This window comes from Xenopus tropicalis, chromosome 7, assembly GCF_000004195.4.
Source record: "Xenopus tropicalis strain Nigerian chromosome 7, UCB_Xtro_10.0, whole genome shotgun sequence".
Taxonomy (NCBI): domain Eukaryota; kingdom Metazoa; phylum Chordata; class Amphibia; order Anura; family Pipidae; genus Xenopus; species Xenopus tropicalis.
Window position 1 is genome coordinate 90,562,117 of NC_030683.2, and position 16,138 is coordinate 90,578,254.

The following is a 16,138-nucleotide window of genomic DNA, read 5'->3' on the forward strand; positions in this document are numbered from 1 at the left end:
TCAACTGTGCATAACATCATCCGAAGATTCAGAGAATCTGGAACAATCTCTGTGCGTAAGGGTCAAGGCCGTAAAACCATACTGGATGTGTAACAAAATTACCGGTGCGGCGGGGACGCCCGCCGCGCCGCTCGTTTTGCCGGCTTCCTACTAGTGCGCGCGCCGCGCGCCTTCATTCTATTTAAGGGCGCAGGCGCGCTGACGCATGACGTCAGCGCGCAATGGCGCCAAATTTGAAATATTTAAAGGGCCTTTCCTGTGTTTCTCATTGCCCGTGATAGGTTTATTCCTGGTGCTTGAATTTGTGCTTAAAGCTTTTGTTTGTTCCTGTTTTTGACCCTGCCTGGCTTTGACGATTCTGATTATCTATATCCTGATCCGTGCCTGTCCTTGACTACCGTTTTGCCTCATCCTTCTGATTGATTATCCGGTTTGACCCATTGCCTGCCTGACGATCCTAGTTATCTGCCCGCCTCGACCCAGCCTGTCTGACCACGTATTCGCCTACTCCTACCTGTACTGTGACCATTGGCCTTAAGACTTTCTACAGTCGTGCCCCATTGCTAGCCAGAACTCCTGCTCTGCACCTCTCGTATAAGTCCAGGTGGCATCCGAGTAGCTGAGGGCTCCTCCCAAAGCCAAAGGCGGTCACGCTACTGGTGAAGCACGAGCCGAGACCAGGGTGCTTGGCACTTGTTCTGGTATTGGGTGCCGACCGTGACATTCAAAGAGGCTTGTAAACTATATGTCAGTTTCTTTCCTCATTCATTCCCTACTGATGAGGAGAGAGTAAGATTTGTAATGACCCTCCTTCAAGGTGACCCTCAGATTTGGGCCCTCAGATTGTCCACCTCAGACCCAGCCCGTTCTTCCTTAGATAGTTTCTTTGACTCCATGGCGATTCTCTACGATGACCCGGATCGTGCATCCACTGCCGATGCCGCGATTCGTAGGCTTCGTCAGGGGAAACGGGATGTAGAGGTGTATTGTACTGAATTCCGTCGGTGGGCAGTAGAAACTGGCTGGAATGACATGGCCTTGCGCAGCCAGTTTCGTATAGGTCTGTCTGAGTCTATCAAGGATAGTCTGGTCAACTACCCCCTATCTTCTAACCTGGACGACCTCATGTCTTTAGCCATCCAGGTAGATAGGAGACAGAGGGAAAGAAGGGGTGAGAGGAATTCCTCTCTTCGTTTTAATTTTTTCAGCTCTCCCAAAGCTGTGTCTAACTTTGAATGTGCGGGGTCCTCCGTACCTTTGCCTCAGGAAGAACCCATGCAATTGGGCATTTCTCACTTATCCCCTGAGGAAAAGGCTCGCAGGCGTACTCAAGGGTTGTGTATATACTGTGGGGAGAAGGGTCATTTCCTAAATCAATGTCCTAAGAGGCCGGGAAACTCCCAAGCCTAAATGGAGAAGGGGAGCTCCATTTGGGTGCAGGTGTTTCCTCTCCCCTATCTGCCTCTAGGATTTTGATTCCGGTCAAATTAACATGGCCCGTGATAATGTCACGGTCGGCACCCAATACCAGAACAAGTGCCAAGCACCCTGGTCTCGGCTCGTGCTTCACCAGTAGCGTGACCGCCTTTGGCTTTGGGAGGAGCCCTCAGCTACTCGGATGCCACCTGGACTTATACGAGAGGTGCAGAGCAGGAGTTCTGGCTAGCAATGGGGCACGACTGTAGAAAGTCTTAAGGCCAATGGTCACAGTACAGGTAGGAGTAGGCGAATACGTGGTCAGACAGGCTGGGTCGAGGCGGGCAGATAACTAGGATCGTCAGGCAGGCAATGGGTCAAACCGGATAATCAATCAGAAGGATGAGGCAAAACGGAAGTCAAGGACAGGCACGGATCAGGATATAGATAATCAGAATCGTCAAAGCCAGGCAGGGTCAAAAACAGGAACAAACAAAAGCTTTAAGCACAAATTCAAGCACCAGGAATAAACCTATCACGGGCAATGAGAAACACAGGAAAGGCCCTTTAAATATTTCAAATTTGGCGCCATTGCGCGCTGACGTCATGCGTCATGACGTCATGCGTCAGCGCGCCTGCGCCCTTAAATAGAATGAAGGCGCGCGGCGCGCGCACTAGTAGGAAGCCGGCAAAACGAGCGGCACGGCGGGCATCCCCGCCGATGGCAGCGCGGTGGGCGTCCCCGCCGCACCGGTAATTTTGTTACAGGATGCCCATGATCTCCGGGCCCTTAAATGACACTGCACCACAAACAGGAATGCTACTGTAAAGGAAATCACAGAATGGGCTCAGGAATACTTCCAGAAACCATTGTCAGTGAACACAATCCACCGTGCCATCCGCCGTTGCCAGCTGAAACTCTACAGTGCAAAGAAGAAGCCATTTCTAAGCAAGATCCACAAGCTTAGGCGTTTTCACTGGGCCAGGGATCATTTAAAATGGAGTGTGGCAAAATGTTCTGTGGTCAGAAGAGTCACGATTCAAAGTTCTTTTTGGAAATCTGGGACGCCATGTCATCTGGAACAAAGAGGACAAGGGCAACCCAAGTTGTTATCAACGCTCAGTTCAGAAGCCTGCATCTCTGATGGTATGGGGTTGCATGAGTGCGTGTGGCATGGGCAGCTTGCATGTCTGGAAAGGCAGCATCAATGCAGAAAAATATATTCAGGTTCTAGAACAACATATGCTCCCACCCAGACGTCATCTCTTTCAGGGAAGACCCTGCATTTTTCAACAAGATAATGCCAGACCACATTCTGCATCAATCACAACATCATGGCTGCGTAGGAGAAGGATCCGGGTACTGAAATGGCCAGTCTGCAGTCCAGATCTTTCACCTATAGAGAACATTTGGCGCATCATAAAGAGGAAGGTGCGACAAAGAAGGCCCAAGACGATTGAACAGTTAGAGGCCTGTATTAGACAAGAATGGCAGAGCATTCCTATTCCTAAACTTGAAAAACTGGTCTCCTCGGTCCCCAGACGTCTGTTGAGTGTTGTAAGAAGAAGGGGAGATGCCACACAGTGGTGAAAATGGCCTTGTCTCAACTTTTTTGGGATTTGTTGACACCATGAAATTTTGAATCAACATATTTTTCCCTTAAAATGGTACATTTTCTCAGTTTAAACTTTTGTTCCGTGATTTATGTTCTATTCTGAATAAAATATTAGAAGTTGGCACCTTCACATCATTGCATTCAGTTTTTATTCACAATTTGTTTAGTGTCCCAACTTTTTTGGAATCCGATTTGTACTACAGAAACTTCCCACACTTGGTCAAGTAACTGGCTGGTTAAACCACAGACTGGGCTCCATGGTTTATTTTGTATCTTTTCATTTACTGAACTTGCACACATAATAAGCAGTCTTCCCTCTAAGCTGTAAACTTTATGAAATTTTGTATAACAATCAAACTTGCATCAGCACATTAGATTCAAAGTTAATGCAGTGTGCACTTAGTGCTTTCAAACAAGTATGATGCATAATTTCATTGTTGCCTGGATCCACCCATATGGTGCGCACATGTTCAACACATAATACATTGTTCTAAAATCATGCAAAAACAACACAAGCCTGCAAAAAATTAGAGGCACTTTGATTGTAACTTGTACAGAATAGGGATCTCTTTCTAGTCAAGTCATAAATTATCTGACTTTATTTATCTGTTTCAGACCCTGAGTAGAAATTTTCCTTTCCTGTGTCTGCAAAGCTCAACATACACTTGTGTCACTATATAAATAAATATATATATGTTAACCCAGCCTAGATTAAAATATTTACATATAACATAGCATAGGAAAGGATGGCAAGGGAATGCACCGCCATGATTCATTGTTGAAATTAGTATTGTATTAGTATTGGACGCAACCCATGCATCCATCTGCCTTGTGTGCCTTTAGCTCAAAAGTCTGACAGTTGTGGGAAGGTGTTGCAAGCTATGTTGTATCGGTTATTGATTGCTTTATATGTTACTCAGTATGTCCAATGTATGAAACCCACTTATTGTACAGCGCTGCGGAATATGTTGGCGCTTTATAAATAAATGTTAATATTAATATGTTTATCAACATCTATAATATTGGTATCAGATTCTTCTGCAACTCATGGGCTTTGCAAACAGGGATCAATTTTGTTAAACTATAGTGACTACTTATAGAGATCGTGGCCCTCTTTTACTAACGGGGATAATAGCAAAATTAATTCAGTTAATGTTTTTTCCCACAATGCATTTTTTCCCATTGACTTCCATTCATGTGTTGACATTGAAGTTTCAAGTTTATACTTCTCATGTTTATAGTACTCACTTTCACAGTTGCAAAAATAAGCATACACTAATACAGAGCAAGTACCATGGTCCATGTCAGGTGTAAAATATTGCTAAACAGATAGTAACACGTATTTCTGCAAGGAACTGCACAGCCAGTATGGCAAACACGGCCTGTCCACGAATTGTCAAACATTTTGTTGACAATACTTACGGGCAGGGTGTACTGACAGGCACTTTTCAAGTAAAGCGAGAGGATAGGGAGGCAATAAACAGGATTTTAAGCTTGGGAGGAGCCCAAGACAGGAGCCTTGTTTACCTTACCCCTAGCTCTGGCCCTGCCTCAACACGACTGAACACCTGTAAGATGAATCAGAGACAGACCTGATCAGCCAACCCAGTCACTGCTCAACATCTAGGAAGGGAAACGTATGTTTTACCTGCAAATATACAAATATATATATATATATATATATATATATATATATATACTGTATTTATAATATACTATAATAGAGGGAGAGCACACTCAAAAAAACAGAAAAATGCCTGGGTGCCGGGTGCAGAGTTATAAAGTATAGAAAACCAAGAAGGACTCAGCACTGAGCAGGACTTGATAGAAAAATCAAAATAATTCTTTATTGTGCAATATCAACATTTCAGTCACATATTAGGACCTTTCTCAAGATGCCTCATGGGGTCCCCAATCCCCTCTAAATACCCTGTGAAAGTATTTGGCACCAAATTGCATCACAGTGACATCACCCACCCCCACCCTTAAAGGAGAAGAAAAGGTAAAAACTAAGTAAGCTTTATCAGAAAGGTCTATGTAAATACAGCCAAAAGCTGTCAAAAGAAACAAGATTTCTTGTCTCTTTGTTTTCCTGTGCCAGAGTCTGCACAGCTCTCTCCTCTCTTCCCTCTCCTGCTCCCCCCTCCTTAAAGAATGCTAAGAACTCCCTCCCCCCCCCTTAGGAATGTGTGATCTGAGCCATACAGCTGGAAGCTTCCTTATAGTCTAACTGAGCATGTACAGGGGTCTTGGTCTTGGTGAAGGATTTTCTTTACAGAGCTCAGTGCTTTTTGTTAGTTTCTATGAGGCTTCTGATCATCTGAACAGGAGAAATATGGGGAGACTTAAGGGCACTATTGAGAGAACTGAAGGTATGCCTGTAGCTTGAGATTAACTCTTTATTAGACTTTCCTTCTCCTAAAGTGAAAAAAAAATAAACTTACAAGAACATAGAAATATCAAAAAAGTAAATAAATACAAAAGTAGTGACTCAAAACTAATAAAAAGGCCTGGAGAAATCAACTTGAAGTGTGAGAGCCAAATAGAAAGTATGTTTCTAATCACAACATTGTAGCAAATACCAAGTATGTGAATAGTAGTTACATATGTAACCGGTATAGAATCAGGGAATATATATATATTTATATAAACTTGTTTTATTATTACTTATTTATACATTGTCTATTTTTGTGCTAACAGTCCCAAAACATGCCTTATTTGTAGGTCATGGGAAGCTTTTATTTAAAGATGGAAGTTATTATGAAGGGGAGTTTGCGGATGGTGAGATTACTGGAAATGGGTTACGTTACTGGTCATCATCTGGTAAGTTCTAATATGCCAATATGAAAACAGAAAAGACTGCCATTAAAGGTTTGCAAGTATCTTATTAAGTATACAAGCAGTCAGAATTTTCATTGAAAACATGAATTTTCATGGATTTAATAAACAAACGAATTGAAGTCCTGCTGTTTGTCGGACACTGGAATGTGTAATTTATGAAGGGACATAAAAACCCTTTCTATTTTTTCTCAAATATAGCTGAAACTAGTACTTGCCAACATATGGCTTACTGTAGAACAGAAAACATTGGTTTAATCCCAGTTATAGGGATTCTAGAAAGTCACATTAAAAAAAGAAAAAAAAAATCTGCATTTTCACAACACCTATGTAGTGCTTTCATTCTTATTCATTTATGCATCAAGCATTGGTGAATGGTATATTCTGCAAACAGACTAAGCTATGCGTGACTGTGAAATACACAAACAAACTCGCACCAAAAAGTGGAAAGCAAAATTCTCTTTAAAACAGGGAAGTATCTATGGTAACAGACATTTATACAGGTATCGGACCTCTTATCCGGAAACCCATTATCCAGAAAGTTCCAAATTACGGGAAGGCAATTTCCCATAGACTCCATTTTAATCAAATAACTCACATGTTTAAAAATGGTCTTCTTTTTCTCTCTAATAATATAACAGTAGCTTGTACTTGATCCCAGCTAAGATATAATTAATCCTTATTTGAGCCAAAACTATCCTATTGGGTTTATTTACTGTTTAAATAATTTTATTAGTAGACTTAAGGTAGGAGACCCGAATTATGCAAAGACCCCTTATCCGGAAAACCCCAGGTCCCGAGCATTCTGGATAATGGTTCCCATACTTGTAGTATATTTCTATAATGGCTTTGAGAAAACCTAAGATATTGCCTTTTCTGTGGAGAGTGCCATTTAATGAACTGTTTGCATGGTTAGAGGAAAGGATTTAGCAGGAATTATGTGGAAACAGGCATTAGCTTGCGTTAAGTACCAAGCCAGATAAAAATATAACAAATGAAGCTTTAGAAATTCACTAGCAGTTTCTTAGAAAGCAAAGACACACTTGATTTTGGTGGATGTGTTAATAAGCTTTCAGTAGTGATATGGCCATACATTCGCCAAACCTCCCTCCCAACCATCCAACATGATTGCAGGAAACTGCCCCCGTTCTTCCATATACAGCCAGATGGTCACGTAGTATGGTTGAAATCGACCAAACTGTCTAACCAAATCTGAGCATAAATAGCCAGATGGAATTTTTTAAATTAGTCTGTTGGGTCAGTCAGAATCAGAGTTATGTATTACTGTTCATAGCTGTCCTTCAAGTTTAATTTAAATTTTCCTCTTTATTCACAAAATTTCACATATTGATAAGTATGAGATGCAGCTGCCCTTTCACAATGTATTTATGCAGTAATTCAATATTAGGTCAAATTTAGTTGGTATATAAGTCTCTCTCTCTCTTTTTTTTAATAGGAAACAAATATTCTGGAGAATTCCAAACTGGAGAGATTCATGGTCATGGTGTAATGCAATACAAAGATGGTGGAAGATATGAAGGAGAGTTTGTATTTGGAATAAAAGAAGGTAAGTGGCAGGACTAGAATATTTTGCTATCCACCTACTCTCCAACTATAAAGTCTGACACTTATTTGTGCAGTAGTTTTGAGCGAATTTTTTCTCCAGGTTTTGCTACAAAGCCCCTTGTCTCCAATGGCTGTAAATAAAATGTTTCCCTGTAAAAAAAAAAAAAACTGTTGCCCATTGACTTTATAGCATTTTGCGAATTTTGTGAAATGGGACAGATTCACCCATCACTATTGCACATCACTATTGTCTTATTCCATCTATTGATAGTTTATATAACTAGAAATGGTTTGTTCTAGTTTGTATGTAATGCACTTCCTATTTCCAGGAAAGAAAGAGGGAATTATTTTGCAATCAGAAGTAAACATTAGGTTTGTTTGTCCTAACCCAAACCTAAACTCACACCTCATTTACTAATTCCATGGGTGCAAGTTTTGAAGCCCTTCTACAGTGCACTTTGGCCCTTGGGATTTGTGGTGCAAGCTGCACTTTGCAAATAGTGCCATATAAAATATCAGTCTTTGGGTACAGAGTGCAGTTGGGTGCAAAAGAGCCCTCTACATAATGCCTTATTCACTTGTTTCCTCTCTGTTCTATTATTTTTAATGTACAGTGCTGTACACAAGTGATGCTATATAAATAAAAATATACCTACATACAAATCAGGTTTTCACAGTGAGATCAGGTACAGGTAAACCAGCACTTTCTACCTGGTTGCAGGCAGGTAATATTGGTAATCTTGTCCCATGCCTTTTGAGATATGAATAAATAGTTTTTTTTCCTGTACCGTATATACTCGAGTATAAGCTGATCCGAATATAATTTTCCCTAAGAAAACTGGAAAAACATATTTACTTGAGTATAAGCCTAGGGTGGGAAATGCAGCAGCTACTGCCAGGATTAAAGACGATCTAAATTTGCTAAAATAAAACATTGTTTTTAAGTGTGCAATAATCAGTTAAACATCTTAAAGGAGAAGGAAAGGCTAAGTCATTTGGGGGTGCCAAAATGTTAGGCACCCCCAATGACTTAAATTGCTTACCTTGTACCCCGGGCTGGTGCCCCTGTTAGAAGATAACCGCATCAGCCCGGAGTACCTGTAGTGAGCGCCTCCTTCTTCCGCGTTTTTCTGCGGCGAATTCCCTGGGCCGGCGCATGCGCATTAGAGAGAGAAGCCGGCTTTGTTGTTAAAATTCGGCTTTTCACTCTAATGCGCATGCGCAGCGTGCCAACGCGGAAGACGGAAGCGCTCGTAGCTACCCCGGGCTGGTGCTGTTCTCTCTTAACAGGGGCACCAGCCTGGGGTACAAGTTAAGCGATTTAAGTCACTTGGGGGTTCCTAATAATAGGAAGATGACGATTTAATGTTACCTATACAATACTTTACTAGAGATGTTTGCAAGCATAGTGGGAATAAGTTATATGGCCAAGATCTGGGAAGTTTTCCTGGACAAAGTGGAATTTGGATGGAGAAAAATGAGCAGGCAAATCTTAGAGCCAATCCTACTTCAGTCTGTAAAAGGCTTAAATGTGAACCAGACAACAATACATAATGCCAGAATTTAATAGGAAAGTAGTTCTGATTTAAAGCTTAAATACAAAACATATATACAGTAACATAATTGAATGACCCTATTTATTTTGAGAGAAATACACAGAAAAACAACAAACCAAAACACAAATGTTTATGTCTTTTAATTTAATTTACTACTAAATGTTCTAAAATGTTCTGACTCTTTTAAAGCAAGGCTTTCACAGCAGAAACAACAACCGCCCCGTTTCCAAGACCAGTGCAAGCTCAGTCTATACTGCGTATGTGCCAACTGGTGAGAAGAGGGGGGGGTACAGTTGGTATAAAAAGGTTTAGCTGTAAACCCAATAACTTTTTTATTAAATTATTTTCTATAATATAACATTGCAACATGTGAGGATCAGTATCCATCAGTGGCCAAATTGAAAATCTATGATTGCAGGAAAAAGAGGTAAATAAAACAAAAGGATCTTTTACAGATAATCATTTACGTTGGGCAGTCACAGTGGTTAGCCCTGCTGCCTTGCAGCACTGGGGTCCTCGGTTGAGTCCGGCTAGCGTGCTCTATGCAAGAAGTTTGTATGTTCTACCTGTGCTTGTGTAAGTTTCCTCCAGGTGCTCCTGTTTGCTCCCACACTCTAAAAACACACAAGCAGATTCATTGGCTCCTGATGAAATGTAAATTTAAAAGGCACTTTAGAAGAAGATCTACTGAGTGCACATCACCCTCCACACCCCCCCCCCCCCCAGCTCCACTGCCAGATTTGTACAGGTATGATCTGGCGGTGGCTGGGAACGTTTTTTATTTATTTATTTTAAATTTACTGAATATATAGGCCCCCCAAATAAAGCTGCCACCCTAGGTACAGGCCCTCAAGTGCATATATATAAATAAAGCCCTAACTTTAACAAATTCTTTTTTTACATGTTTCTTCTGCACAGGACATGGTTTGCTGATGGACAAAGAAGGACAAACATACAGTGGAGCTTTTCACAATAACAAGAAATATGGTGTAGGCCAGATGAAATTTATGTGAGTTACAATACAAATGTAAGAAAAATTATAACTGTGCATGCAGCTTGTATTGTAGTTTTATTCATAGCCAACATTTTACACACTACAACATTCAAAAACCTTTAACCAGGAGAAATGTAGAATGCAAAGGGTGTGAAAGGGAATGTCATGCCTTAAATAATTACTTTTAGTTTTTAATTTTTATTAAAAAATGTACATTTTTCTATCAAGTACAACTTACACTGACACACATTTGATTGGTTACTAAGTGACCTATAGTCATTTTGTTTGCTTTTATTAAGATAACTACAGGAAACCAGAAAAAGCTTTTCTGGAGGCATTAAGGGTGGGGGCACATGAAGCAGATCATTTGTTTTCCTCCACCGGTGTTTTTCACCCTCTTGTACTCCTTCCCATAGCCCCATTCATAGGCACAGTGTCAGTCTGTGTGAAGCTTCATGGAGCAGATATCAGCGCAGAAATACATCGTTTCATATTTACACGTTGATATCTGCTCCGTGTCTGCAATTGTTTACACTGTTAAGGGACGGGAAACATTTTTATGATAGTTCCCGTATTAAGTGTAGCTCTTGCACATCTTACCTCTATTTCTTCTTATTTGACAAAGAGTTCTCTTAGCCCTCCACCCCTCCTCTAAAAGAGTAATGTTTCATGTTTATCCTCTCTCCTTGATTTTATGAAAACGAAATATCTAGAACTTATAAAAACAAAAGATAACATTTTCCACGTTATGATAATTATGATATACTTGCTACAGTGAAAAAAAAGAAATTAGCATTCTGTTTTATAAATAAATACATATTGGCAAGGCAGCTAAGGTCAAAATTAACAAATGAAAACATTTGGGTTCCAATGGGTTCCAAGCTGCACAGTGCACACCGCACCTGTGTCAAGCAGGTTTAGTGTTTATCTGTAAACACTTGGCTAGTGTTTTAGGTCATCTAATGCTAAATGTGTCTGCCAGCAGGATAGCATCACACTGAGTGCGCACGGCTTGCAGTCCAGTGAAATGTGTTTTGACGTCATGCATTCCAAATGGGTTTCTAAAGCTTACAGTGTAATGCAAGCTGGCTCTCTGGCAGCCACCACTGGCCACATGTCATATGGTTTCTTTCCTTGGCACTTCATCAGTTGAGGCTGGCACAGAAAGAACAGCAGGTGTGCCACATTTTATTAGACACAAGTGGCACCAAAGTGACAGGCCCATCTGAGTTAAAGGATATCCCACAGAAAGGACATTTTAGGTTTTCACATGGCCCCCTTGTATGTGATTCATATGTATTTTAACTCGATTATTCACTTTTAAATTTTGTATGTAATATGACAATATTATATATATATTTATACCAGTCTAGTACAGTTAGAAGAGTGGAATTAAACTTCTTACTAGCTGCTTTGGGTAGCCAAGCTGGGGTACATTTTGCCCATGTTGCTACAGAATGGTCATAAGACTTCTTGCATCATTGTCCATTGTACAGAAGATTTTATTAAAAGACGTGAAAGTGTAAAATACTAGGTAGTATGTATAATAAACTAAAGAACTATGGACACAAACTCCAATGGTAAGTTAGAATTAGTGTAATGTAATACCATGTAATTTACATAATATTTTGTGTGTGTGTGTATGTTCTTCTTTGATGCTTCTAGGTTCATCTGTTTTTAACTATTGTTAAATGTGACTATATTGAACATTTAGTAACTAAATGTATGCTCATGAGCTTAATATCAGCATTAAGATAATATATTTAAGCAATCAGAAATTAACACTAGATTGATGTGAATAGAACAAATTGTGCTTATGTGTTCACCGTGATTAGTTCAACACTATCATTTATCATAGCAGTAATCTTGTGTGATTAAATATCTCATAACCCTGGATTGTTCACTTGCATTGTCCAGATCTACTAAAATTTGACAAATGGATTTGCTTCTATTCTCAAATAAGAGGTTGAGTACTGATATTTGGTGATGAGGCCTAGCTTACATAAGTGTTCCAGTTTATCCACAGGTTTTCAGGTCAGGTCTCAGTGCAGGCAGACTTGTAAACTCACTACAGTAACAGGTTCTTCACTACTGTCAGTAATTTGCATTTGAAGCCTAACTTAACCCACTCCTTTGAAAAGCATGGAATCATACAATATCCGTCCAAACCAGTGGTACAGGAAGCACAGCAAGGGCATGGCCTCTGTACAGGCCAATCAGGTTCCTCCATTCTCATCTCTGGGGTTCTGTTTGGCTCTTGCTTTGTGCATGGTGCTGATATCCTGCAGAAAAAAGGGAATAAACTGCTGCTACAAAACAGAAAGCAAGGAATTGTCAAGAATAGTGGCACATTTGTCAACAATGATGGGTGTGGTTGCTATTGAAATAGTAAATAACAAAATAGAGTCCTTGGGGGGAATATAAATATGTATTGGGACATAGCATCCAGTGCCTGGGTCTCTACATGTATAGCCTAGACCAGGCTGCAATGACCAGTTTTATCTCTTATGCCTTCAGATGGTTAATAAACAACATTTTCTGCTGTAATATTTCCAGAAATGAAATGTGAAAGCTTGACTTCACCTTTTACTGACATTTTTTTTAGGTTTGCATTGGTTTATTTATAAAGTTGCCATGTTTATCATTACAGGAATGGTGATCATTATGAGGGAGATTGGATTTTGGATCAGAGACAGGGACATGGAGTTCTTCAATGCACTGATGGATCTATTTATGAGGTAACACATATTATTAATAATGGTTGGGAAAATAAAATATACATATTCCATGGAAGATTAGGCATTGGATTGCTGCAACTGGGGTTGGCCCGGAGGGGTTAAACCTGAAGAACGTTGGCCTTTTTTTCAACCCAAAGATTAAACTGTCTTCACTTTTTTAATAATTATGTCAATATTATTCAATTCAAACTTCATGAATGTGGGCACAGCAGTCCCTAGTTCCCTTTATATAAGAGCTTAAGTATCTATGCCATGATACATTTGATTGGACAGTTGTTCTTCTTAAATTAGTCTAACAAGCTGTAGTTTAGGTTTTTTTTTGTAATTCAGTGAGAAAAGGGTTTATCATTTGAAAACTCATAGACAAGATTCAATTTGAGATGCAATTCAATTCAGAGAAACTTATCTTTTTGAAAAGTTTTCTCTCCTCAGATTGAATCTTCTCCATGAGATTTCACATGATAAACCATTACATAATGTTTTCTTTCTGAATTAAATCTGGTCCATTATGCAGCTTACATGGTTTAAAGGAACAGTTAATGGTTACTATAAAAAAAAAATTATACGTATAATACAAATTATACAAATATAAATGATGTAAGCAGCTTATACCTTCTTGGGGCTGCACATGGGTTGGATTATTTGGTGCCCAAGGCATATACCCTCTCTACTATACTACTTGGGGAAGGATATTTAATTATTTTTATTTTACCATGTGTCCGTAAAGTGCAGCATAAATAAAAAAAGCAGAACCCAGAACTGCAGAATCTATGGAGTTGATGCGATGGCACTTTTTGTCAGTGCCATCAGTTTTAAGAAGGATGGTAGGCAAAGGGTTAATCTAAATGACACACATTTTAAGTGTCAATACTAGTTTTGCATCACTGCTTTAATTTCTGATATGAACTTTGCCCCAAAAACCATTATCCCTGGGTTATGGCCATACCATCCACAGTTTGGTAATTAAGGCCCATTAATACATTAGTAGGAAGAAGTCAGTGATTTAATGAAAAATGGTGGAAAAAATTAGGGATATTATGGAAAAATAGGCTGCAAGCCAGCACAAGGGGCAGACCATTACTCCAGGTGCAGGTGCTCTGTTTCTAGGCTGAAAGGGTGCAGTGAAGTTGTCCCCATCCCAACAGCCTGTATCCCATCTATGTAATTTGATCGTTGGGCCATCAGGCCAAACAATCTGATCAATCCGACATTGTCCACCTCATCAGGTAAAGCTCTGCTCTTTTGGCAATCTCTCCAAATGGGCAGATCCTTTAGTAAATTGTTTACCATTGTTCTGTGCCAGACCCCTGCAGGCTTTAATTGTAATGTGACCTCATTGCATCCCTCTTATGTATACACCCTTCAATTGTACAGCACTTATGAATACAGTCACGTGAAAAAGTAAGTATACAACCCATGTAAAGTTATTTGCTCTTTAACATATGTGGACAACTGGACATCTCAATCTTCATTCAAAGACTATATTTAGAGAAAGGTGATGTAATTGAACAAAAACACAAGGATAAATTAACTTTGCAGTAATGTATTCAACAAAAGATTAACCATTATGCCATTTCCTTCTGTGGAAAAAGTATGTACGCCCTTGGCTCTGAAACCTGGCATTTTCCCCTTTGGCAGAAATAACCTCAAGTAGGCGTATCTTATAACTACCAGTCTCTGATAGTGACTGCATGGAACATACTGTATTATACATACTGTATAATGTATTATACATTATTAAAACAGAGACAAGTCTGGCTGGGGGGCGGGGTGAGGGACTTGCTCAGTGTAATATTACCATTGCAAGTTGATTGTGTTTAACAGTGAGAGTAAAGGACCCCTCTCTCTTTCTTTAAGACCTTTTAAATAAAATCAAATGGCAGTTGACTTCTGCCTTGTAAAGTCAATTGGCAAAACAGACTGTCTTTCAAGCACTGTTTCTTTGCAACTGAGATTAGAGGACCTCTCCTAAAGGTTAAAGAAATTGTCTTGACCCCTATTGAAATTATACCCTGCTCCTTTTTTGAAGTGTGCCTACTAATTTTTATTATTGTAGGAACATGACAACATCCTGCAAAAAAATGAAGTTCCCATGAATTGGGTTTAATTAATCTGACAATTTACATTTATATATAGAAAACATAAGGTCACGGTGCTTAGTAATGTTACACATTAAGCCCTTCTGGGATTTCTATAAGCTAGGGAAATAATGGTTTCCTTTTATTTTAAAGAAGTTTCCTCTCCCAGCTTTATGCTAATTGAATCCTAGATTTCATGAATAATATATTCATTTTTTCAAGCTAGGAATCTATCACACTGCTATGTTAATGTGCAGTGTATTAATATTGATTGCAATTATCTTCCATTATATCTCAATTAGCAAGCTCCTCTACTGCAACAAGGCTCAGCACCGTGAACCAAGTGTGAATCTGTGATTTCTCAAATGGCTGCAGTAGATTATTTCACTCAATCAGACTGCTGTCTTGTCAGAAAAAAAAATCATTTAATTATCTAGCCTGCAGTGTTGGTGGAGTAAATAAAGAATGCATGCTTAATCATTTTAAACTGAACCTGATGTATTCCCTGCTATAATGGGCTGAGGATCTGCAGGTCTTTCCTGTTTTTTTCTCTATCCTTTCTAGGATACGATTCTCATGAATTATTAAGAGAGAAACACAGCAGATATATGTATTTATAAATAGTATAGAACACTTAAAATACAGTAAGAAGGGTTGACAGTTTACAGGCAAGGCATATATGCACAATTAGTTTTTAGTTGTTTTGGAAATACAAATATAGGATCTGGAATGTTCGGGACCTGGGGTTTTCCATATAAGAGAAAAAAACCTGCGCAATTTGCTAAAGTATTATCTCGTGCGCTCGTGCGCAGAAATAATACTAACGCATGATTCACAAACACTTAGACGCGCTAATTATCGCATTTGTCTGTGCGAAAAATAACGGTAATTATAGAAAAGTACAGTTAATGAGCTTTTGGCAATAAAATATGGACTTTGCAGTGTTATTTATTCAAGTATGTGTTGGCCCTAGAGTGATGCAGCCTCCAGTTTGCAGGGAAATGGTCATTTTAAAAAAAGTAGTGTTACGAAAGTAATGCCATGTATTGCTAATATGTGGTGCGTTTTTTCGCACACGGCGACTGTTTGTGCGCGATGCGTTGATTAGCGTGCGTTCCGTCAAATACCGCACGAAAATAGTCTTCGTGACTTAAATAACGCAAGCAGCATCGTGTCTAAATTAACGCAAATATACTTTGTGAGTCGTGCGTTAAGACACAAAAAATTAGACGCGATAAAATTTTTACCGCATGCTATAAATAACAAACGTTTTAACGCACTTTAATGAATCATCCCTATTGTCTACTAAAAATCATTTAAAAATTAAATAAATGAA

At 39.4% G+C, this 16,138-nt stretch overlaps 1 protein-coding gene across 1 annotated transcript in view; it reads left to right on the plus strand.

Annotated features, from left to right (window-relative positions):
• The window catches only part of morn1 (MORN repeat containing 1), a 193,791-nt gene that overhangs the window by 7,988 nt on the left and 169,665 nt on the right, over nucleotides 1-16,138 (plus strand). The window contains exons 3-6 of the mRNA XM_002936560.5: nucleotides 5,757-5,855; nucleotides 7,327-7,437; nucleotides 9,911-10,001; nucleotides 12,637-12,724. Of these exons, the coding sequence (XP_002936606.3) occupies nucleotides 5,757-5,855; nucleotides 7,327-7,437; nucleotides 9,911-10,001; nucleotides 12,637-12,724 (389 nt within the window). The remainder of the gene's footprint in view (nucleotides 1-5,756; nucleotides 5,856-7,326; nucleotides 7,438-9,910; nucleotides 10,002-12,636; nucleotides 12,725-16,138) is intronic.